Below are 19,304 nucleotides of genomic sequence, written 5' to 3' on the forward strand. Positions count from 1 at the left end.
AAAATTTTAACAAGAAAAAATGACAGTTGCTGAAATTCAAACCAAAATGAAGAGAGGAGGTTGAAATCTCACAGTAATAAAAAACAATAAGTATATCACAGAACGAAAATATACCCTTTATCTTTGGCATGCACATCTGCCCCATGGTGCAAGAGATACTCCACCACTGATACGCGGTTATACCCTGCAGCAAAGTGCAGTGGTGTTGAATGGCGGCCTTCCAAATCTCTACAATTCACATTCTGAGGGCTGCAAAGTTGCTGTGAAAGGAAATCAACACCTATTGAAAGACGGGAAAAAAACAAACCCATCCAAAACAAGAAAATCCACAAAGCAAACAAAAAACCCTACCTCTCATCAATCATCACAATACAAAATGTGGTTAATTTATAATTATATACCAGTTTTTTGAAGTTAGATTTTGGGAAATTTTCCACAATAAGCAAAATCAAAAGTATAACTTATCTAAATTTATGTCTGAAAGTACTTTCTTAACAAATAGGACTTAAATGACGGAAGCAGTATGAAAACAATCCTAACACATTAAAAGGGCAAGCCTCTAAGTCATCAAGCACCAGGTTCAAGTCCATGTAAATTTCTCCAGACAAGCTACCATTTCCAGCTCATGCTGTCTTCACAAATCTAGAAATATTGAGCTTAGCAGTCGAAGGAGTTGTTGGTACACAAAACTGCTGCTGAGCGTTAATATATATTAATATATTGAAGCTCAAGCTGTGACCATGCAGGATGGTCTATCTGCAGCCTATTTTACCTGAAATGTTGTATGAAAGCTGAGACCAAACCTTCCTGCAGTGCCAGCATTTCATGGCATAACTGTTCATCTTCAGAAAAGGATGGCTTAAAATGCTACATCTCACCTTCTAACACTTGTTTGCTTGCCTTCTGATTGAATCATGCTTTGTTAAAGAATATGGCTGTATATGAAACAACACATCTGATTCCAACAAAGATATGGTTGTGTGAAGGACTCAGAGAATGAACAACCACAAACTCAGAGAAACACCGCAGCACATCCCAATGTCCAGCTATCTAGAAAAAATATTAAGAAATTGTCCTTCACATTTTTTTAACGACTTACCATCCACTGGATACTACTTCCAGAAACTGTATGTGTAGTGGCTTCCATGAAGATTGCACTAAAGTGAAAAATTAATATGAAATGCTGAAATTTACCTTCACAGTTTCCAAGTCTCCAGCTTTGGATGCTTCTAACAACCGGTAATCCACATCAGATGTACGCACAGGTGTACTTTCTACATACAGAAAAATATGTTTTAGTATTATTAAATTATATTATCTCGTGCTCAACATTTTCCAAACTGGGAAAATACATCTGCTAGCATTTGTAAAAATGCCATGGAGTTGTGATGTTCAAATACAAAGAGCCTAAATGGCTGAGTAAGGAAGCTTAGTTTTGGAGTGAATCAATCAGACTTGGGCTCTAGAGCTAACATCACTCTGCCATTTCTGACATTTCAAGGTTTTGCCAATTCTGCATATAGTAAGAATGACATTTGTATAATCAAGAAATCCGTGTGTTCACTGAACTGGATTCTAACTTTTGCTGAAGTTCAAAAACAAACTGAATGAGACCCCAGTGCACACTTAGAGTTAAATGTGCTCATTTCAGCATGAATTAAAACCTAAGGCTGTGTGAGGTTTCAGCTCTCACCTTCAAGTTATTTACTTTCCCCACAGCAGCACTGCCACCTCAGCATCCTGTAGCTGAGATGAGACTAAGTACTACACTGGATTCAAAGCTTCATTCCTTAGCATTACTTTAATCTCTTTTCTGGACTCCTGTTTTTGTCTTCACAAGACAGTCAAGATCAGAAACAATCTAATTACTGGAAGAGAGAGAAATTTGAATTCCACAAGTGTACCAAAGGACTGTGTGGAGCAAAGAAACAAATCTCACTCATTAAAAGAAGCAGAACTAGCAGAATTTTCTAATAATTGTTTGGAAAAAGAAAAAGCTCTCTTGATGAGCTCTCTTACAGCTCTAACTCAATCTTACAAGAATGAATACATTGTAATTTTGTAAATAATTTCAGCATTTGCTTGTTAGCTTTGAATAACACAGAAAATGCCAACACTATGCTACTGATGCAAAAAACTTTTGATATGCTTCTTTAAGTTTTTGAATATTTCAGTCTTGAACAGCTTTACGGTTGTAAGAGAAAAGATGCAGTATTCCCAATGAAAAGATGTACAATATAACATCTGAAATGAGGTTTCACAGAGTAGACATTGTGAAAGTGAGTTTATAATTCAAACTGAAGTGAACATTTCCTGAATACTTCTAAGTTTACAATTTAAAAATCATCACAGGATATGTTTACTTTCTTTAATTCATCTCTATCATTCTTCCCCTTCTGTACATATATATATAGTCACGTGCACAATTTAATCGGGTAACACTATCTAAATAGCAAACTACATCTCAAGAGTGGGTGGGTACACTTTAAAGTGCTGAAGGAAGCGAAGCTCCTAGGTACAAGCAGGTTTTCTCATCAATTTGCCTTAAGACTAAATGCATATCCCACTGAAAGGTAATTGCTCTTTAGTAGCTACTGTTACAATTATTCTTCCTACTCTAAAACATTAAAAAAATGACATGGATAAAATGATGCATATGCTCAAAACATTGTTATCTAAGCAGTATCCAAAGCACTTTTACAGTAAAATCCTTCCCTGTTGGACAAGCAATAGATTGAAATGGTTATTAACTATCAATATTTTTCCATTTGTGCACTCAATCTCAGGTGAGTAACAGCAGTGCTTTTTTTAATTCTTGTTTTGCATGGAATCTCTGAATTGAGCAGCTATGGGTTTTTGTTTCCTAAAGAAATATCATACAGAATATACTGCAGATGTGTGTGCAGATGGCAGAAGGGAGGAATGAGCAAACTACACTAAGCCTTTGGCACTGAAAAAGAAATAAGATCCACAACTGTAAAAGAAAGGGAGAAGCCGAAGTTCAAATACACAAGTTTTTATTTTTACCTACCACTTAGAATCTGTTGCACTGCTTCATTTCCTATCTGTGCAGCTGTGAATCCTTGTAAAGAGATGATGGAGGGATCAGAGCCATAATTCAGCAGAAGTCGGCAGGTTTGCAAGTGACCTGCTAAAGCAGCCCTGTGCAATGCTGTTTGACCAAGTGTGTCCAGTGCGTTCATCTGAAAAATCAGCAGCAATGTAAAACAGAACATTTTGAATTAAAAGCCTGCACCTGTCCCTGCCCTTAATAGGAAGAGCAATATCAAGAACCTCCTGGCATACAAGTTTGTCTATCAATTCTTCTATGTGGCAAGTAAACAAAAGCAAACAAAATACGTAAACATTCCAGTGTAAAGATAATTTACTACAGATGCTTTCTTGTCTTTAAAAAAAGGTAGGTTACTCGCATGCATGGTTATTATAAAACACAGATCCCCAAAACCATACTTGAAATAACAATCAAGTTTTTGAAAATTTAACAAAGCAAATTTGCAAAACAACAACAAACAAAATTCTCATATAGAAAGAGGTAAATAATTAACAAATCAAATAAATTACCATACTTCATCTGCTGAAGAGGAATTAACATGACTCACAGTCAATAATTAAAGATTTCATATTAAGAACACTATGGGAGGAGGAGGAAGGGAAGACACCAGATACAAAATCCTCACTTTTTGTAATTTTACAGAAATGTTAACTTAAAGTAGATATAAATCTATTCAATACAAGACTGCATAAGTAGGCAAAAATCAAGCAAAATGATGAAAAGGTATTGCTTTCAAAGAGCTTGATATAATGGAAACCTATCTGTCTGCGAAGATCTAACAGAAAATCTGAACCACTGGAATCATTGCCATGGGCTCACTATCAGAGAAAGGAAAAGAATAATACAGAGCTCTAAAAAGAAGGAAAAAAAACTATAGAAAATAAGCTTTCAAGAAGATACTTCTTGAACCAACCATTCATGACAAACTTGAATGCAGATGTCCAACAGCTTTTTTTTTTTTTTTTTAAATCGCTATGAAATATGTAACTACTATGTGTTCTCTACAACTAACTCAGAACCTGTTATCTATTTCAAAGCCTACGGATAGTAGGCTGTGAACTGCATGTTACTGTAAAAACCAGACTTTTTACATTACCAAAATCTCTGTGATGGTAGCAAAGGTTTTGCTAGGTTCTCTCACCAAAAACACAGCCTTCAAGCCCTACTACCTTTCTTTCCATGAAAACCAGTGGAAAATATTTTGGTTAAGACTAAAATTTGATTTGGAGTGAAGTAACTATATAGCAAGTATCTATTACTTGAGAGGGTTAAAAAATATACAAGTATCTGCAATACATCAACATCAACTCACCAGAAAGAACAACATAAGATAGACAGTTTTGACCTTGTTTAAAGCCTTTTACATCTCTAACAATTCTACAGGCTGGTAAAGCAGGAATTTCTCAGATCACAAACCTCTCTCCTAGGAAGATGTACAGAAGAACAGCTCTACTTTCTTCTAACCATGCTCAGCTGATGACTCTCTCATGGAATTATCCTAAAAGTTTTTTTTTACATAAAATCTTACTGCCTTCACAAATATTAACTAGATGCTAAATGTCCCAAATCCATAACTTCGTTCTGGTGATAACCCTCATCTGTTTCAGGACATCAGATACGTTTTACTACAGATAAGGGCACAGACAGGAGCACAAGTCTCAAGCTATGTACAGTTAGTAGCAAAGACAGAACTAAGTGAGGCTTGTGGATTCTAGAAGTAGATGGTAGTACTGTGCAATTCAGGAAAGACAATCATAGTTAATATTTTCTGTAACACTGGATTCCTGCGTTCAATACTCCTGTACGGAACAAACTGTGGAAGAACAGCAGCAAGGCATCCACACTGCACAAATTGATAGCAACTGTGACCTGGAAAAAATGCTAATATTCACTTGAAAGGAACACTGGCAAAGTCAACAGATCTCCCATATCACATGTCTTATGCAGGTCTCCTTTCACCTCCAAATAACTATCTTTATCAACAATCAAGTTTTGTGGCAGAACCGCAGTCATCTGAAGACACGCATGCCCGTTTCTGGGACAGAGAGGGCTGCAGCTGACCAAGAGGAATGCATACACCAATGAAAATATTCTTTCAAGAAAAGAGAATTACTTTGCAGGGCAATTTCAGGGGGAATATGTTCACTGTGAAACAGCTGCTCTCACCAATCACTCAGCATTTGTCTAAAACAAACCCAAAAGAAACCCAAGGATGTATTCCACTAAGGTTGAAGGCAACAGGATTTATTTCAAAATGAAGACCAAATAGAGCATGTAGAACAATCTGACAATCAACTGACCACTGTAAATTTGTAATTCCTGAAAGAAATACAAATAGAGGTTAATCTCTCAAAATTCAAACCTAGTAAGACATATCTGGGTTAGCCACTCTTCAATATTAGGTCTAAAAAACCTAACATATCCTATCAAATTCAAAGCTGAAATTTAAGCTCTATCTGACAAAATGTAAAATATTCAAGCTGTACTGTCTTATTTGTCTGCCAAGAAGATAAATAGTTCTAGTTGCACTAAACAAATTAAAAGCATTCAACTGGTCCTCCTTTTAAGTAGTTTGGGATGAGTAGATGGTAGTTCTTAATTACTTTAACTCCTTGCCGATTTGTCAGAAAAAGTGACTGATTTGACAGCTTTTATTTCACATCATACTGTCTCTGAACCTGCCTTCTTCACCATTTAATATGCATACAGTCACTCCATTGCTCGAATTGCAATATGAAGGTGGAACGGTGCTATCAAATGAAAAGCGATTTCAAGTCAGACTTCTCATGGAAAGATACCATTGCGCACAGAATATCCCATATACAACTCCTTCTGTTATTTCATTTTCCCCATCCTAGCTATATATTCGCTCAATAAATCAGTGTCTGATGATAAGAAACCATTTTGAAGAGATTTTTCCTCCCTGAACTATGGTGACTCAGAGCATCATTCACAGAGCTACAACAATATTCCCTTTGCTGTCAAGCACTTGTTGCAGCTCAGGAGCCTTTTCTGCAAGACATCATAAGCATATCAGCTTTCCTTTGCTATCAAATGCCCTAAATACTTTCATACTCCTTGACACTACAAGCAGCACAAAACACAACAGCTTCGAAGCTGCAGTTTTCTATGAGGTCTTTCTAAAAGATATACATTCTAAGAATCTGGGATGGAACCCATGCTCAGACAGCACAGCACCCTTCCCTACAAGGGAAGAGTTTTAACTGCTCTTCTTCTGCATTTAAAGACAATTTGTAATCTATTCCTTTTTATTTTTTCCTCTCTTTGTGTAGCATTATAAATAGAAGTGAATCTATGTCAAGGGGAGAAAAGGAACAAGGTCCAGTTTCACACTGAAAGCTTGTGAACAACCCAGATATCTGTTATACAGATGTCCATTTGCTTAAAAGCTTAATATTAATGTTATTATGCTAGGTTACCAATTAAGTGAGAAAAGATGAACTACACAATCACAGAAGACCACACAGTTAGTTTTTTTGTGTTGTTAGCTATCATGATCCAAAACCTACTCCATTTCTGAAAGCAAGTTTATTTTCCCAATGCTTATTATTCCCCATAATAAGCACGTGTCTACCTAAAATCTGGAAAGCTAATCGTGGAATTGTTTAAGTTGGAAAAGACCCTTAAGATCAAGTGCACTTGAAGTAACACTACCAAGTCCATCACTAAACCACATCCCTAAGCATCACGTCCACAAATGTATTCTGCATCAAAGTTACTCAAAAGCATTTTGAGTCTGTCATGTGCAACTTCTGCAAGCTCAACAAGCTAATGAAAGCATAGGTACTAACCTCAGAATGGATATTGTGTGGGACATACCACACTAATGTGCAAGTGACGTGAGAGACTTGTGTCCTCAATAAGGGCCAGCAAGGCATCAAAATAACATGATTCTGTGGGTGTAAGTTGACTCCTGGCAATAGTAGTGCTCTCAAATATATCCACAAAATAAATCTAGATCAAGTGCATGTTATTCAAATGGTCTTTCACTTTTCATCAGTCTGACAAACTTCAAAAATCAAGTTAACATAATGAAAAAAAATATCAGGATAATTAAATTCAGTTCTAGTTCATCAACATTTTCTTGTTCATTCCAAACAAACTCCCTAAAACAGTCTTTATTATGCTCTGTCTCACTTCCCAGAACAAAAGAGCATATTGAAATACACATATTTCATATTACCTCACTTTTGCTGTCTGACACAGCAACTCTTCAGCACAACAACAGGATTTCCTCTACATTCCTGAAGCAACCCCAAATGATTCTCAAACCACAAAGCTTTACACGACTTTGTCTCTTAAGTCCACTGCTGGATGCTTTTCTGTGAATCAGTTCTATTTGCTTTTTGGTACCATATTTCAAGAAAAAAGTTCTGCTCTAATTATTCACCTTTTTCAAATTGTTAGTCTCTAAATATTGTTTTCTACAAGTATTTTTAAGGCAACTCATCTAGTATCTTCCCTTTGACAGTATAAATGATTTCAAATTAAAGCAAATATGATAAGCCTCAACCATCTACAGTTCAGTAAGCATTTGTTACAGGATCAAACAGGAAACTTCTATGAAAATATGAAAAAATAAAAACTGGTTGAAGAATTGTAAGTATTCAAAGGGGAAAGCCTTTTCGGTGACTGGCTGCACAATAATTTTGTTTAATATTTTCATTAATGATCTTGGCACAGAAAAACTGTGCTGCAGAGCATAAATACAAAAACATAAAAAAAAAAATCAAGATTCTCTATGTATTACAAGACCACAGGCAAGATCTGTGTACTACTGTGTCAAATACATTAAAAAGGCAAACAATCCCAGTATATGCTGATTAAGGTATTTACATTAGAGATACAGAAGTGTCATCATACATGGCAGCAGGAAAGCAAATTCCATTTTTGCTGCCTGAGCTACAAGATTCTTCTCATCATTAGCACCGGAGTGAGTTATAAAAGATGATAATGACAATTCTCTTATGAAGGGACGACCAAGAGTTGAGAGCATAACCCATCTGGGAACTTCAGAGAGCTTCATAAACCTTAATGATCTATCTTTCATTAAGAACCGTGACTGCATTTTACAGCTAAGCAACTTAGGACACAGAAAGAGAAACCTGATCCAGTGCAGTATAGAAACATACACGTAACTTTAATTAGGAGCAGGCACCTGTCAAGTGTTTCAGTGCTTTGCTGATAACAAATGTGAATGGATTTACTGAGAATAACATAGGAAACACATAACACAATAGTAGCAAAGAATTAGTTTCAAGGATAATAACTACACCCGTATTTGCATACAGTCAATTGAAAAAAACCAACACAAAAGAACAAAAAAACACAGGAAAATACTACTCAGAGCAAATTCAGTTCAAATAACTAAATCCTTCATCAAGATCACTCAGTCCTCTACTGAATCAACTGAAACTCAAAGATTAATTCTGAAATACTTCTGAAAGATGCTAGAAAAGAAACTAAATAAAGAACTCTCTACATTCCTCTGCCTTTATCTAATAACTTGCTGCACATACGCTTCAACATAGGCTCACAAATTACATTGTTAAGTATCAGTCAAGGGCTAAATGGGATGCCAAAACAATCAAGAAAGGCAGAAGGAAACAAGTGCTAAACAATGACTAGCATTAGACTACTACATTCAGCACTAGCAAACTCCTGTATTTGATAGTTTCAAGTTATCAAGAGAAGGCAACAAAAGTCAACTATATGAGCACATTTATTACAACTGAATAATAAGATTCACTAAAAATGAGTTAGATGAACTCCTAAATCCTATATTATTTGGAGAAAAGACAGTTTTCATATGGGATTCCTGAACATGCTGTACTGATTTAAGATAAACATCGTTCAAGACCGATATGAGAAGCACAAGACATACAGAATAAAAGGCAATAGCTATAATGCAAGCTAACATCATATTTAAGTGATATAATCCTCCTTCTTGCCTTCTCCCATAAAATATATTTGGACATATTTACCTTTGCTCCATGCTTATGCAGAACTTCCATGACATCATTATGAGCTTTCTCAGCCGCTACATGCAAAGGTGTCATGAAACTAGACCAAGAAAGAGATATTATTTTTACATTCCTATGACAGAGTCCTTTGAAAACGTAAAAATTTCAGAAACGTACTCTTTGTTTTTCTCATTAACGTTGGCTCCCTTCCTGAGCAATAGTTCTGTAACTTGCTTCCGCTTGGGATGCACAGCGGCCACAGCACAGTGCTGCAAAGAAGTAAATATAAAGCACCATTTCAACAACACAGATGGCAGAAAATTTTGAGATCCATCATTTCATGCCTTAATTATTCTGCTACATATCAGACTACACAATTTACAAACAAAATTTGTGATATTCCTGCCTGAACACGTAACATACTAAGCCTTTTATCCTGCTATGAGAAAGACGCATATTTCATGTAGTACTTTTCGAGTCTAGCAAAACACAACTGACCAACAACAGAACATTCTTATGGGGAAAAACGCAGAAGAAAGTGAAAACAAGTAAGCCCTGGACAGAAGGTTTCTATGATCAACCAGGAAAAAAGAAAAATGTGGTAGAAATCATATAGTATTATTTCTATAATTGTGATTTATTTTTAAAATACAAAAGGTTTGATGGCAAATCCTCAATCGCAGATGATGAATAAATGTTCATAATGTAGAAATAATATCTCAACTTGCACCACCACCACATTTATCACAAAATAAATGGATTGTCCTTGTAATCTTACCAGAGCGGTCTCATGTGACTGTGGCTGCTTAAAATTGATGATCTCCAAAGCAAGTGTTTTTTTTACTTTGGCTAAATCCGCCTCTCTAGCTGCTTGCAGTAAAGAATGTCCTTTGAATTCATCTGTTGGAGAAAGTGATGCATTTAACATTCAGCACATCACCTTTACAGGTATTACTCAAAAAAGGCAGCTAGAACATATTAGGAAGCAGCAAGAGTACCTCTGTACATCTTCGTATGGTGGCTGTCCTGGGATGCAGAACGTGAAAAAGAATGTGGTTTACTGAAACCAAATTGACATTCTGAAGAAGAAGGACAGAGATTCCCTGAATAAAACGCTTATCGTTTTTCTCCCTCTGTTTCTTCAACCATTAGATATTAAAGGCATATATAGATCAATTCAGTTGTCACATGTGCAAATGAGCATATAGCTCTTATACGGCTCTGCAGAAAGAAAGCATTATAGCTGCTTTTTTAAAACTTCACTGTATTTATAGCTATAAATAATTCATCGTAAAGCCTTAAAGTATCAGTTAAATAAAACTGTTCAACTACTCGTCTTAAAGAAATCTACACTAGCTAAGCATTTGAAGCTAGTCTGTTCCAAAGATTGAGTGTAGTCATGTCCTTGTAAGTGCATGAAGGTAACTACTTTTTTTTCTTTTTTTTTTTTTTTTTACTTATTTTTTAGGTCACAACTTTTTCAGTTCAGCACCTAGCTTGTTTAAGTTGAAAATTATTTTGAGAAGGACGAAAAGCATTTCTCTTAAATTACACAAATAAGAGGCAGGCTAACAATGATGATGTTTGAACCTGGGAATGAGAAACAAAAAGCTTAGTCATCTCAGTATAAATATCAGTTTTGCTTATATATTTCTTTTCATAAGCAGGCTTGAAATGCCAAACTTGCTAAGCAGGCTTTCTTCTCCCAGCCATCTTGACATCCAGTGCATTTGTGGTTATAAAAAAGTTTTAATTTCAAATAGAATTCAAACTTCTTTCTAAAGACAGCATTACACAAAGTACAACTAAAAAGAAATCCTGAAATAGTGAGTATATTGTTCCTGAAGTATGAAACCAAAGAATTAAAAAATATACTAAACATGTTATTTTGCGTATGCAAATACAGCTTGTTCCATCAGAAAGATAGAAAATTTGCCATGAAGTTCAGATTTTTGTACACATTTCAGTGGTTACTGATGGATTCGAATTTTTCCCTAGCCCCCTCTACTATCTGTAAATACAAAAGTAGAACAGAGTTTAAGTAGACGTAAATTTTTGCTTGTTAGTTTAAGAGACTGGTAAATCAACCTGCTTCAAAGTCAGAAGCATCACCTCCCAAGCCAGTCCGGAACAGAGAGATCAGAAGTAGCTGAAAGACATTAACCCCAACATCTTTTCTCCTTTAGGAAAGCACATCATCTCATTTCTGTATTACCACCTTCACAGGCAAAGAACAGTGACAGACAGCAACCTGACTAGCTGTGACTTTGAGTTGTGCAGGATCACATTCTTAGAGTATCAGTGGGCTCCTGCTATATTCAAAAGGCGACAGAAAATCAAAAGCTTACAAGTGAAGCAATATAAAACTGAATTCAGACTGTACTTCTCAAGGTCTTTTTTGTAACTTCATAATGTCTTGTTTGCATACTTGTCTCACTTTCACAGTTTATAATGATGAGAAAACAAATCACCAAAAGAGGGCAAATGAAGCTACACAAATTCAAATGAAAGACGAAGCATAATATACAAACAGCATGAGGATTGCAAAGACTAGAAAAGAAGCTGCTGGAATGTCTCCCTCTTCAAGGCTGCACAGCAAAGCTATATACCTTCTGGAAGTTACTCTAAGTGTTCACAGATCCAACATAGAGGTTCCTATGTGGCTTGATGAGACTTTAAGCATAAAAATCACCAGTGGACACTTATTCAGCAGTATCTTCTGGCCTTAAACATTTTAAGTGTGGAAAAAAACCCCACCAAACATTAAAAAAACATGGCATATTAGAGGTATCTACTTCAAAGCAATAAACGCATTTACCATTTATTTGCTGCTTTGCATCTATCTGTGATTTATGAGGCAGCTGCTTTGAAAGAAAAGCACCCCTTTACACCTGCAAAGAACTGCTTCAAATCTGAACATACTTACAAGTCAGCCTCTCCCTTAGCTCAGGTGTCGGAGCCATATCGACCGCGCTCTTTCCATGGCAGTTGACTAATGTGGGATCTGCACCGTGACTCAGCAAGAGGGAGCAGACTTCTACACGGTTCTTGGAAGCAGCCTCGTGCAAGGGAGTAAATTGCCAGAGATCCATTGCATTAACACATGCACCATGCTAGTGCAGGAAAGAAAGCTTTTTGTTAGGAGTCATCGTCAACTACTAGAAGTGCACACATTTCCATTATAAAAACTTGTTCCATTCTTTCACATATGAACACACACAAAAAAGAATTACAGAAATCTGTGCATATAAAAGCGTGATGAATCCACAAAAAAAAAGGAATTTGTCTTTTTTTTTAGAACAGCAGATTATTTTAAAAAAAATTCATATTACTTAAACTCTACAACCTCTCTAAATAAATCATGTAGAGAAAAACCACAGCTCTGAAGTTGCATGCTTTCAAAATTACAGGATGCTTGAAGTCCAGTAAGGAAAAGATCTTTTTCAACCATAGTATGAACAATTCAAACACATCTAAAATTTACAATAATCACTTTCTGTCCTCCTGCTTACCTTTAGTAGTAGCTCTGTAACTTCATAGTGTCCATATGAACATGCGTTATGAAGAGGCACAAGACCCCTGTATGAAAGAAGGCAAATGACAAACTTATTCAAGTGGCATTTTTGAAGAAAGTACTATTTAATCCTTAGTGAGAGATCAACTGAAATCAAATTAAGCCTAAACATTAAGATATTTAAAAATTAAGATAGACAAATCACTGAAAATATCTGAAGTTCTCAAACAACGCATTATTTAAGAGTGGCATTAAAGCATTTTTTTATTTGCAGGCTATGGATACTTAATCTACCAGTAAGATTAGTATTAATTGCCTTCAAAATTATCTTTCATGAAGCTAAGCGGAGGGGGAAAAATGTTCCGTTCCACATTAAATTTGCCTAGGAGAAGTCAACATTCTGTTCTAGCCTAAACATGCATTCCTATTTATATAAAATGCTGTATGAAAGGCAGAACTCATCAGATAATGCTAGTGTAACTCCTGGGAATATTCTGACAATGTACAAATATCCACATACAGCAGACTGAAATGCTGCTCCCGACTGTGGAATTACTTCATTTTACTGCATTTTTCACAGTCCTACCTATTTAATTCTGCAAGAGACTTATAAGAGGATCCACGTGTTTTCTGCATAGCTATACTATTGGAAGCCATACTTAAAAATAACACTAGTGAAATAAATGAAAGTGATCTAGTTACAAGCAGAAGATATGTAATAAAAAAAAAAAGTCATGCTCTGAAAGGGAGATGCAAAGAGGACAGTTATTACAGAAAACCAGAAGAGTTTAATTCAAGCCAAGCAAGCTAAGCTAGTTATGGTTCAACAATCAGAATGCATAATACACTGAAAACAACAATTAAACCTTCACCATTTATTAAAAATAGTGAGCGCTTCCCAGAATTGCAGCTAGCAAAAAGAGCGCTGGAAAAGCAAGCACTAGACTAGCTTGCTTACTTCCAAATTATTTATTAATATGAAGCAGTGGAAACCAACCTAACAACAAACAAACAACAACCCCTCCCCAAACATTGCAATCACGTGGTGCCACTAAAACAAAAAAAGAGAGGGAGCTCACAGGGCTGTTAAATATATCTTAGCATATTTGTTTAAAGGTATGTGCAACTGTTTTCTTTCCCTTTCTTATCCTTTTCTCAAGCTCAAGTTAATTACTTTTCACATGGCAATACTTTCCAAGTAGATCATTCCAGCCTCATTAAATCATCTGTGTGGGTACATTGTACAAAGTTGCATTCAAATTTCTGAAAGGTGGGAAATACCTAAACTTGCTTAAAAATGTTTAGATCTACCAATAGGCATTACATGCACCTTCACTGTGTTTTTGTGGAATACATAATGTGTCACGACGCATTCCAAGACAATTTTAATCAAAGCCATTAAGGGTAAATGCATAGATAAAGTGCTACAATAATTAACCTTCAAGAGCTTAAGTATGCTTAGGACTACTTTGGGGAGTTAATTTAAAATCTTCTTTAGTACTAGGCTGGCTAAAGCCTGCTGATAGCTGGAGAGCACACTTATTAACACACCCCTACAAACCCCACATACGAAACATACGCCTTGAACCAGAAGCCTGTTTTCTGCTGTTAGAACTAAGCTTTTTCAGTCCTATCTGACCATTATGAGAATTCACCTATTTCAGAATCATACAGCTAACAATGTACAATATGTAGCTCCAGATTTCTGACTGCTGCATAATTTTTCTTGTAATTTACTTTATTAGAGTCCTCATTGGAAAAAGGGAAGTTTAGGTTCTAGTACATTTTGCTTTTTGCTTGCCGTGTTAATCAAGGTAGATCTCTAAGAACCTGTCGTTCTGAGCCCATGAGTAACACTGATGTTATTTGGAATTACATCCACACATATATATATACGCAACAAGAAGACTAGCTTATAAAGAAGTCTAAATTATGGATAAATTTTTCAATCCACTTTTTTTTTTTTTCCTTGAGCTCACACATTCTCTCCCTGCTACCTTTGCCAAAATTTTGATACCAATCCATGACACCACAGCAAAGTCTTTGCAGGGATGCAAGGAAAAATGTCTTAAAAAAATTAAAGGTGTAATAGGAAATTTAAAGGCAGGCAAATCTATTCTGTTATTGGAATGTAACAAAAGATTATTTATCACAAAACACACTTTTAAAGCAAATATCACATTCTCAGCCAACTATTTGAGATTATGCGGCAACATTAAGCAGAGAAATAACTTGTCATCTTGGTTAATAGCAAACCACTGCTGCAAATGGATTATAAATCAAGTTACTTTACATACCCTTTGTCTTTTGCGTGAACATCTGCACCATGCTGAAGCAGAAGTTGGACTATTCGTACTCTGTTATAGCCTGCTGCTAGGTGTAAAGGAGTGGACTGTAAAATAAAACATAACAAGGTGAAGAATGGGAGCCACAGAGTTCTGTGCTTCATTTCCTAATATTGAAGCACTCTGTTTCCCTTACACATTGGATCAGGCTAAGTTACACTTTTCCATCATCGGCCAAGTCAACAAATACATAACACATACACGTCCTGCCTGTTGTCAAACCAAATCCATGTTCCTGGAGGTGGAAAGAATCTACATCTCTCTAATTTTAAATAATGGTCCAATGCCTCCTTGTTGTGCTTCTATTTTGTTATTAATGCTAGAATTTAGTTTTATTTTTAAATGCCATAATTAAGTTGGTGTTTTTTAAAGCTTTGTGAGCAAATTTATGCAGTTCAAGCTGCACACTCACAGATTGCGAAACTGCTTCTATGTAGTCTTCCTGCAGCAAGTGCATAAGAATCAGACTGCAGAACAAAATTATCCCACTGCAGGAGTGTTTTTATTCAGCTCTGCACCAAACAAGTTGCAGCACCTTGCCAGTGTACTATGCTAAGACAGAGAGCAAACTGTATGCAGTTCGCAGTTTTCTGCAGAATACGTATCTTCAGTATTAATGCAACTTAAAGTATAATAACAGAATAATAGTAACATCCTTCTACATAGTTAATTACTAATAATTGATAATGAAAGCTTTTTAAGTTGACAATAATAATTTCCAACGTTCTGTTATTTTAAGTTTTCATTATGAAGCAAGTTTTGTGTGCAGACTCAGTCTTAAGGAACTAACCACTTGCACGAGCGGGTGTTGCTGTTGCTGTTTGCTCCTTCCCAAGGTTGAGGAGCAGATGAGTTTAAAGGGATTTTTCTTACTATTTATTTTGCAGTACACAATAAAACAATGCACTCCTATTTGATTAAAACCCTGTGCTTAAATCAGCCTGAACACACAAAGACATATCTCACATTATTAAGCCAAGTACAGATTTACTGCAGGTACTAAAACATCATTATATAGTATTACAGGTGAGATATCACATTCTCACTGTTATAAAGATTAAAACAAATCCAGACAAATGGTCTCATCTGTGGGAAGCAGCAGCAAGCACTATATATTCAAAAAATGAAAGGGATTTCCAGGAATTAACATACATTTCACATGACCATACTTTGGAGCAGTCTGAATGTTTTACCTTGCTACTCTGCTTCAGAAAGAGCATCTAGTTGGACACATACTAAGTGTCCTGTATGCCAGAGTGATGACATAGCTTTTACTGTCAGCAATGACAGAACAGGGTGTCTCTAAGAAACACTTTGAGATAACTCAGTCTGAGAAAGCAGTTATGCAAACTTCTATAATACTTAACTTCAGAATCATCTGTGCTATTTGCTACACACACTCATAACCATCTCTAACATTCCTGACCTGAAGATCCTTAAAGTGTCTCCACAGTACAAAAAGCCAACACCAAAACTAATCAAGTCTGTAGCTATTTGGCTTTTCAAGTTGTTAGGATCGGTTAGTCTGTTCTAGAAGGGTTTCTACTACTGAATTAACAGTCTGGAATGATCTAGAAGGTATTAAATTCTTTCACATCTGCTGCCATTATAGAATAGCTGGTTCCGGCATATCATAAACACTAATGAAAGTGTGAGTAAAACTTATGCCATTGGTAACATTAAAAAAATATCCCATGCACTGTTTATTCCGACAATCGCCTTGGTTGTCACATGAAGCAAATCAATGACATCCCAAATCTTCTGACAGCTTACATCCCCGCCTTTCAGGCACATGTGCTACTTCCTTCTCTTCCTTAGCAAGGTCTTACAGACACCACAGATCCATGAACAAACCATGCCTTCCCCAACACACCAGGAGTTACTGAGCTGCAGCCCAACCACCTGATACTAGGCTTGCTTGCTTTCTGATCCATGGCACCTTCAATGAAGCAGTGTGCTATGCTGTCTCTACGAAGCGGAGATAACTGCTGCTCCCTGAACTCTTCTGGAGATAGGACTGAAATCTGCCAGTCCACAAGGCTCTGCTGATATTCACTTTCATATGCTTCAGGAAGGAAGAAGCAGGAAAGCACCTACCTTAGCAATATCTTAAGGGCATCCTCTCCTTTCTCTTGAAAGAGAACATTCTTTAATGGAATAGATAGATTTAACAATTTAAAGTACTTACCCAGTGCTAAAATCTGCATGCTAATCACAGGAATGAAGTACCTAAAACAATGTCATGCTACATAAACTAGTCAACATGCAGGGATTATTATTCTTCCCCAACTCCCATCCCAAAAAAATGATGTTAATAAAGATAATCCTGTTTAAAACCAATGCACTGGTTCTATAGTGCTAGAAAAATAGAATTATGGAATTGTTTGGGTTGGAAGGGACCTTTAAACATCATCTGGTCCCATTCCACTGCAATAAACAGGGACACCTACAACAACATCAGGGTGCTCAGAGCTCCATCCAGCCTGACCTTTGACTGTCTGCAGGAAGAAAGCATCCACCACCTCTCCAGGCAACCTGTGCCACTGCCTCACCACTCTTATTGTAAAAAAACTTATTCGTTAGATCCAATCTCTTCCCTTTTAGTTTGAAACCATTTCCCCTTGTCCTATCACAGACTCTGCTAAAGAGTCTGTTCCCTTCTTTCTCATAGCCCCTCTTCTCAAGTCTCCCCAGAGACTTTTCTCCACACTGAACAGCCCCAGCTCTCTCCACCTGTCCTCACAGGGGAAGTGTTCCATTCCTGAGATCATTTTTGTGGCCCTCCTCTAGACACGCTCCAACAGATCTACGTCTCTTTTGTACTGAAGACTCCAAATCTGGATGCAGTACTCCAGGTGAGGTCTCACCAGCACAGAGCAGAGGGGCAGGTCACCTCCCTTGCCTTGCAGGCCACACTTCTTTTGAAACAGCCCAGGATACAGTTGGTTTTCCAGGCTGTGAGGGTACATTGCTTGCTAGTAAAAACTAATGATCACAAACAACAATGCTGTATATTTACTGCACCTTGCAACTATATCAACACAATCATTTAATACTAAGAGGTGTCAATTAACCCTTCCTCTCACATCTTGCAATACCTGGCAAGAGACTTAATAATAAGAATCCCCAGAGGACATTTACCTTTAAGACTCACATTCACAATTACCAAACCAATTACATTCTCTTACATTCTAGCGTAATTAAGAGTACAATTCCACTTTTATTAAGTAAAGTAGACTCTCATGTAATACGCTCACATTATTTTAAAGTTTTATGGCATCTGTAATTGAGTCAAAGCAAGTACTGTGCATTTCAAGTAAGATCCCTGTACACAAGATAGCAATCTCTGTCAGCTTGCATTGCTGCAATTTATACTCAAGCCATTTTTTGCCTGCGGTCTTTTTGAAAATGTATTGCCTGGGAATATGAGAAAAGCAATTTTAGATTTAAACAATGTATGTATAACAATCTGATATTATTCCCATTGAGCCTTAAATGCTTTTCACACTGCTTTCTTACCAACAGCTGGCTTGATGAGCTGCTCAAAGTCAGCTGCTTTTTGTCTTGCTGTCCCCGGCCCACCTGCATCAAATCAAAGGAGGCACCAAGGAATTGCCAAATCTGCAGGCTGCTGAGCTACTACCTTCACTAAAATCAGAAAATCAGTTTCAACAAACAAGCCACAGGCAACATGGTAATGCTGTGCTCCAAGCACCACCAGCTTCCCTGCCTATCTTGCAAGAGAGTTTTCAGTAGCCTTCAGATGGTAATGTGCCCCCCAGCCTCAGAGCAAAGCTGCATTGTCAGGTTCAGAGTGATTTTGGATATCCCACATCATGGGTAACTTTAAACTGAAGGACCTTATGAAATGATGTTACATCAAACATGATCAGTAACAGCTACAGAACTGTTTTAAGAACTAGTCATGCTTGTTCTTGCCTGCTCCATCTCTCTGCCAGCAGAATCTCTATATTACACTATCCAATAACAATCTTAACTAGCGTTCCCTCATTCACACATTGTCATCCCAAATGCTACAGAAATCAACAATTTAGAATTCACTCTTTCTGACATAACAGGAAACAATCTCTGAAAAAAAAGTGATCCACTGCATTGAGTTGACAAAAAAAAAAAAAACACCTATCTTCATTGTAAAGAAATTCTCCCTAAAACTGAATACCTTCAGAAATGTATTCAGGTGTTTTACCATCTGGATTGTGGTACAAAGCATGTATCATGAACGGCGTACCTTCCCAAAGTATTTTGAAGAATTAGAATGTGTATGAGATAAGAATTGATAAGTAAGAGGCAGAAGATTTACTAACAGAGCTTTTTCAATTACATAGATTCTGGGGATAGTGGAAAGGAGAAAAGATGACAAGCATCGC

The 19,304-nt window shown here is 36.6% G+C and overlaps 1 protein-coding gene across 1 annotated transcript in view; it reads right to left on the reverse strand.

Moving 5' to 3' along the window:
* The window catches only part of TNKS (tankyrase), a 107,927-nt gene that overhangs the window by 22,268 nt on the left and 66,355 nt on the right, over positions 1–19,304 (reverse strand). The window contains exons 6-14 of the mRNA XM_085222639.1: positions 14,869–14,963; positions 12,570–12,636; positions 11,984–12,170; positions 9,836–9,957; positions 9,235–9,326; positions 9,079–9,157; positions 3,032–3,203; positions 1,195–1,274; positions 115–260 (exon numbers count right to left, since the gene is read on the reverse strand). Of these exons, the coding sequence (XP_085078765.1) occupies positions 115–260; positions 1,195–1,274; positions 3,032–3,203; positions 9,079–9,157; positions 9,235–9,326; positions 9,836–9,957; positions 11,984–12,170; positions 12,570–12,636; positions 14,869–14,963 (1,040 nt within the window). The remainder of the gene's footprint in view (positions 1–114; positions 261–1,194; positions 1,275–3,031; positions 3,204–9,078; positions 9,158–9,234; positions 9,327–9,835; positions 9,958–11,983; positions 12,171–12,569; positions 12,637–14,868; positions 14,964–19,304) is intronic.

Source organism: Meleagris gallopavo, chromosome 4 (genome assembly GCF_905368555.1).
Source record: "Meleagris gallopavo chromosome 4, MGAL_WU_HG_1.1, whole genome shotgun sequence".
NCBI classification, from domain to species: Eukaryota; Metazoa; Chordata; class Aves; order Galliformes; family Phasianidae; genus Meleagris; species Meleagris gallopavo.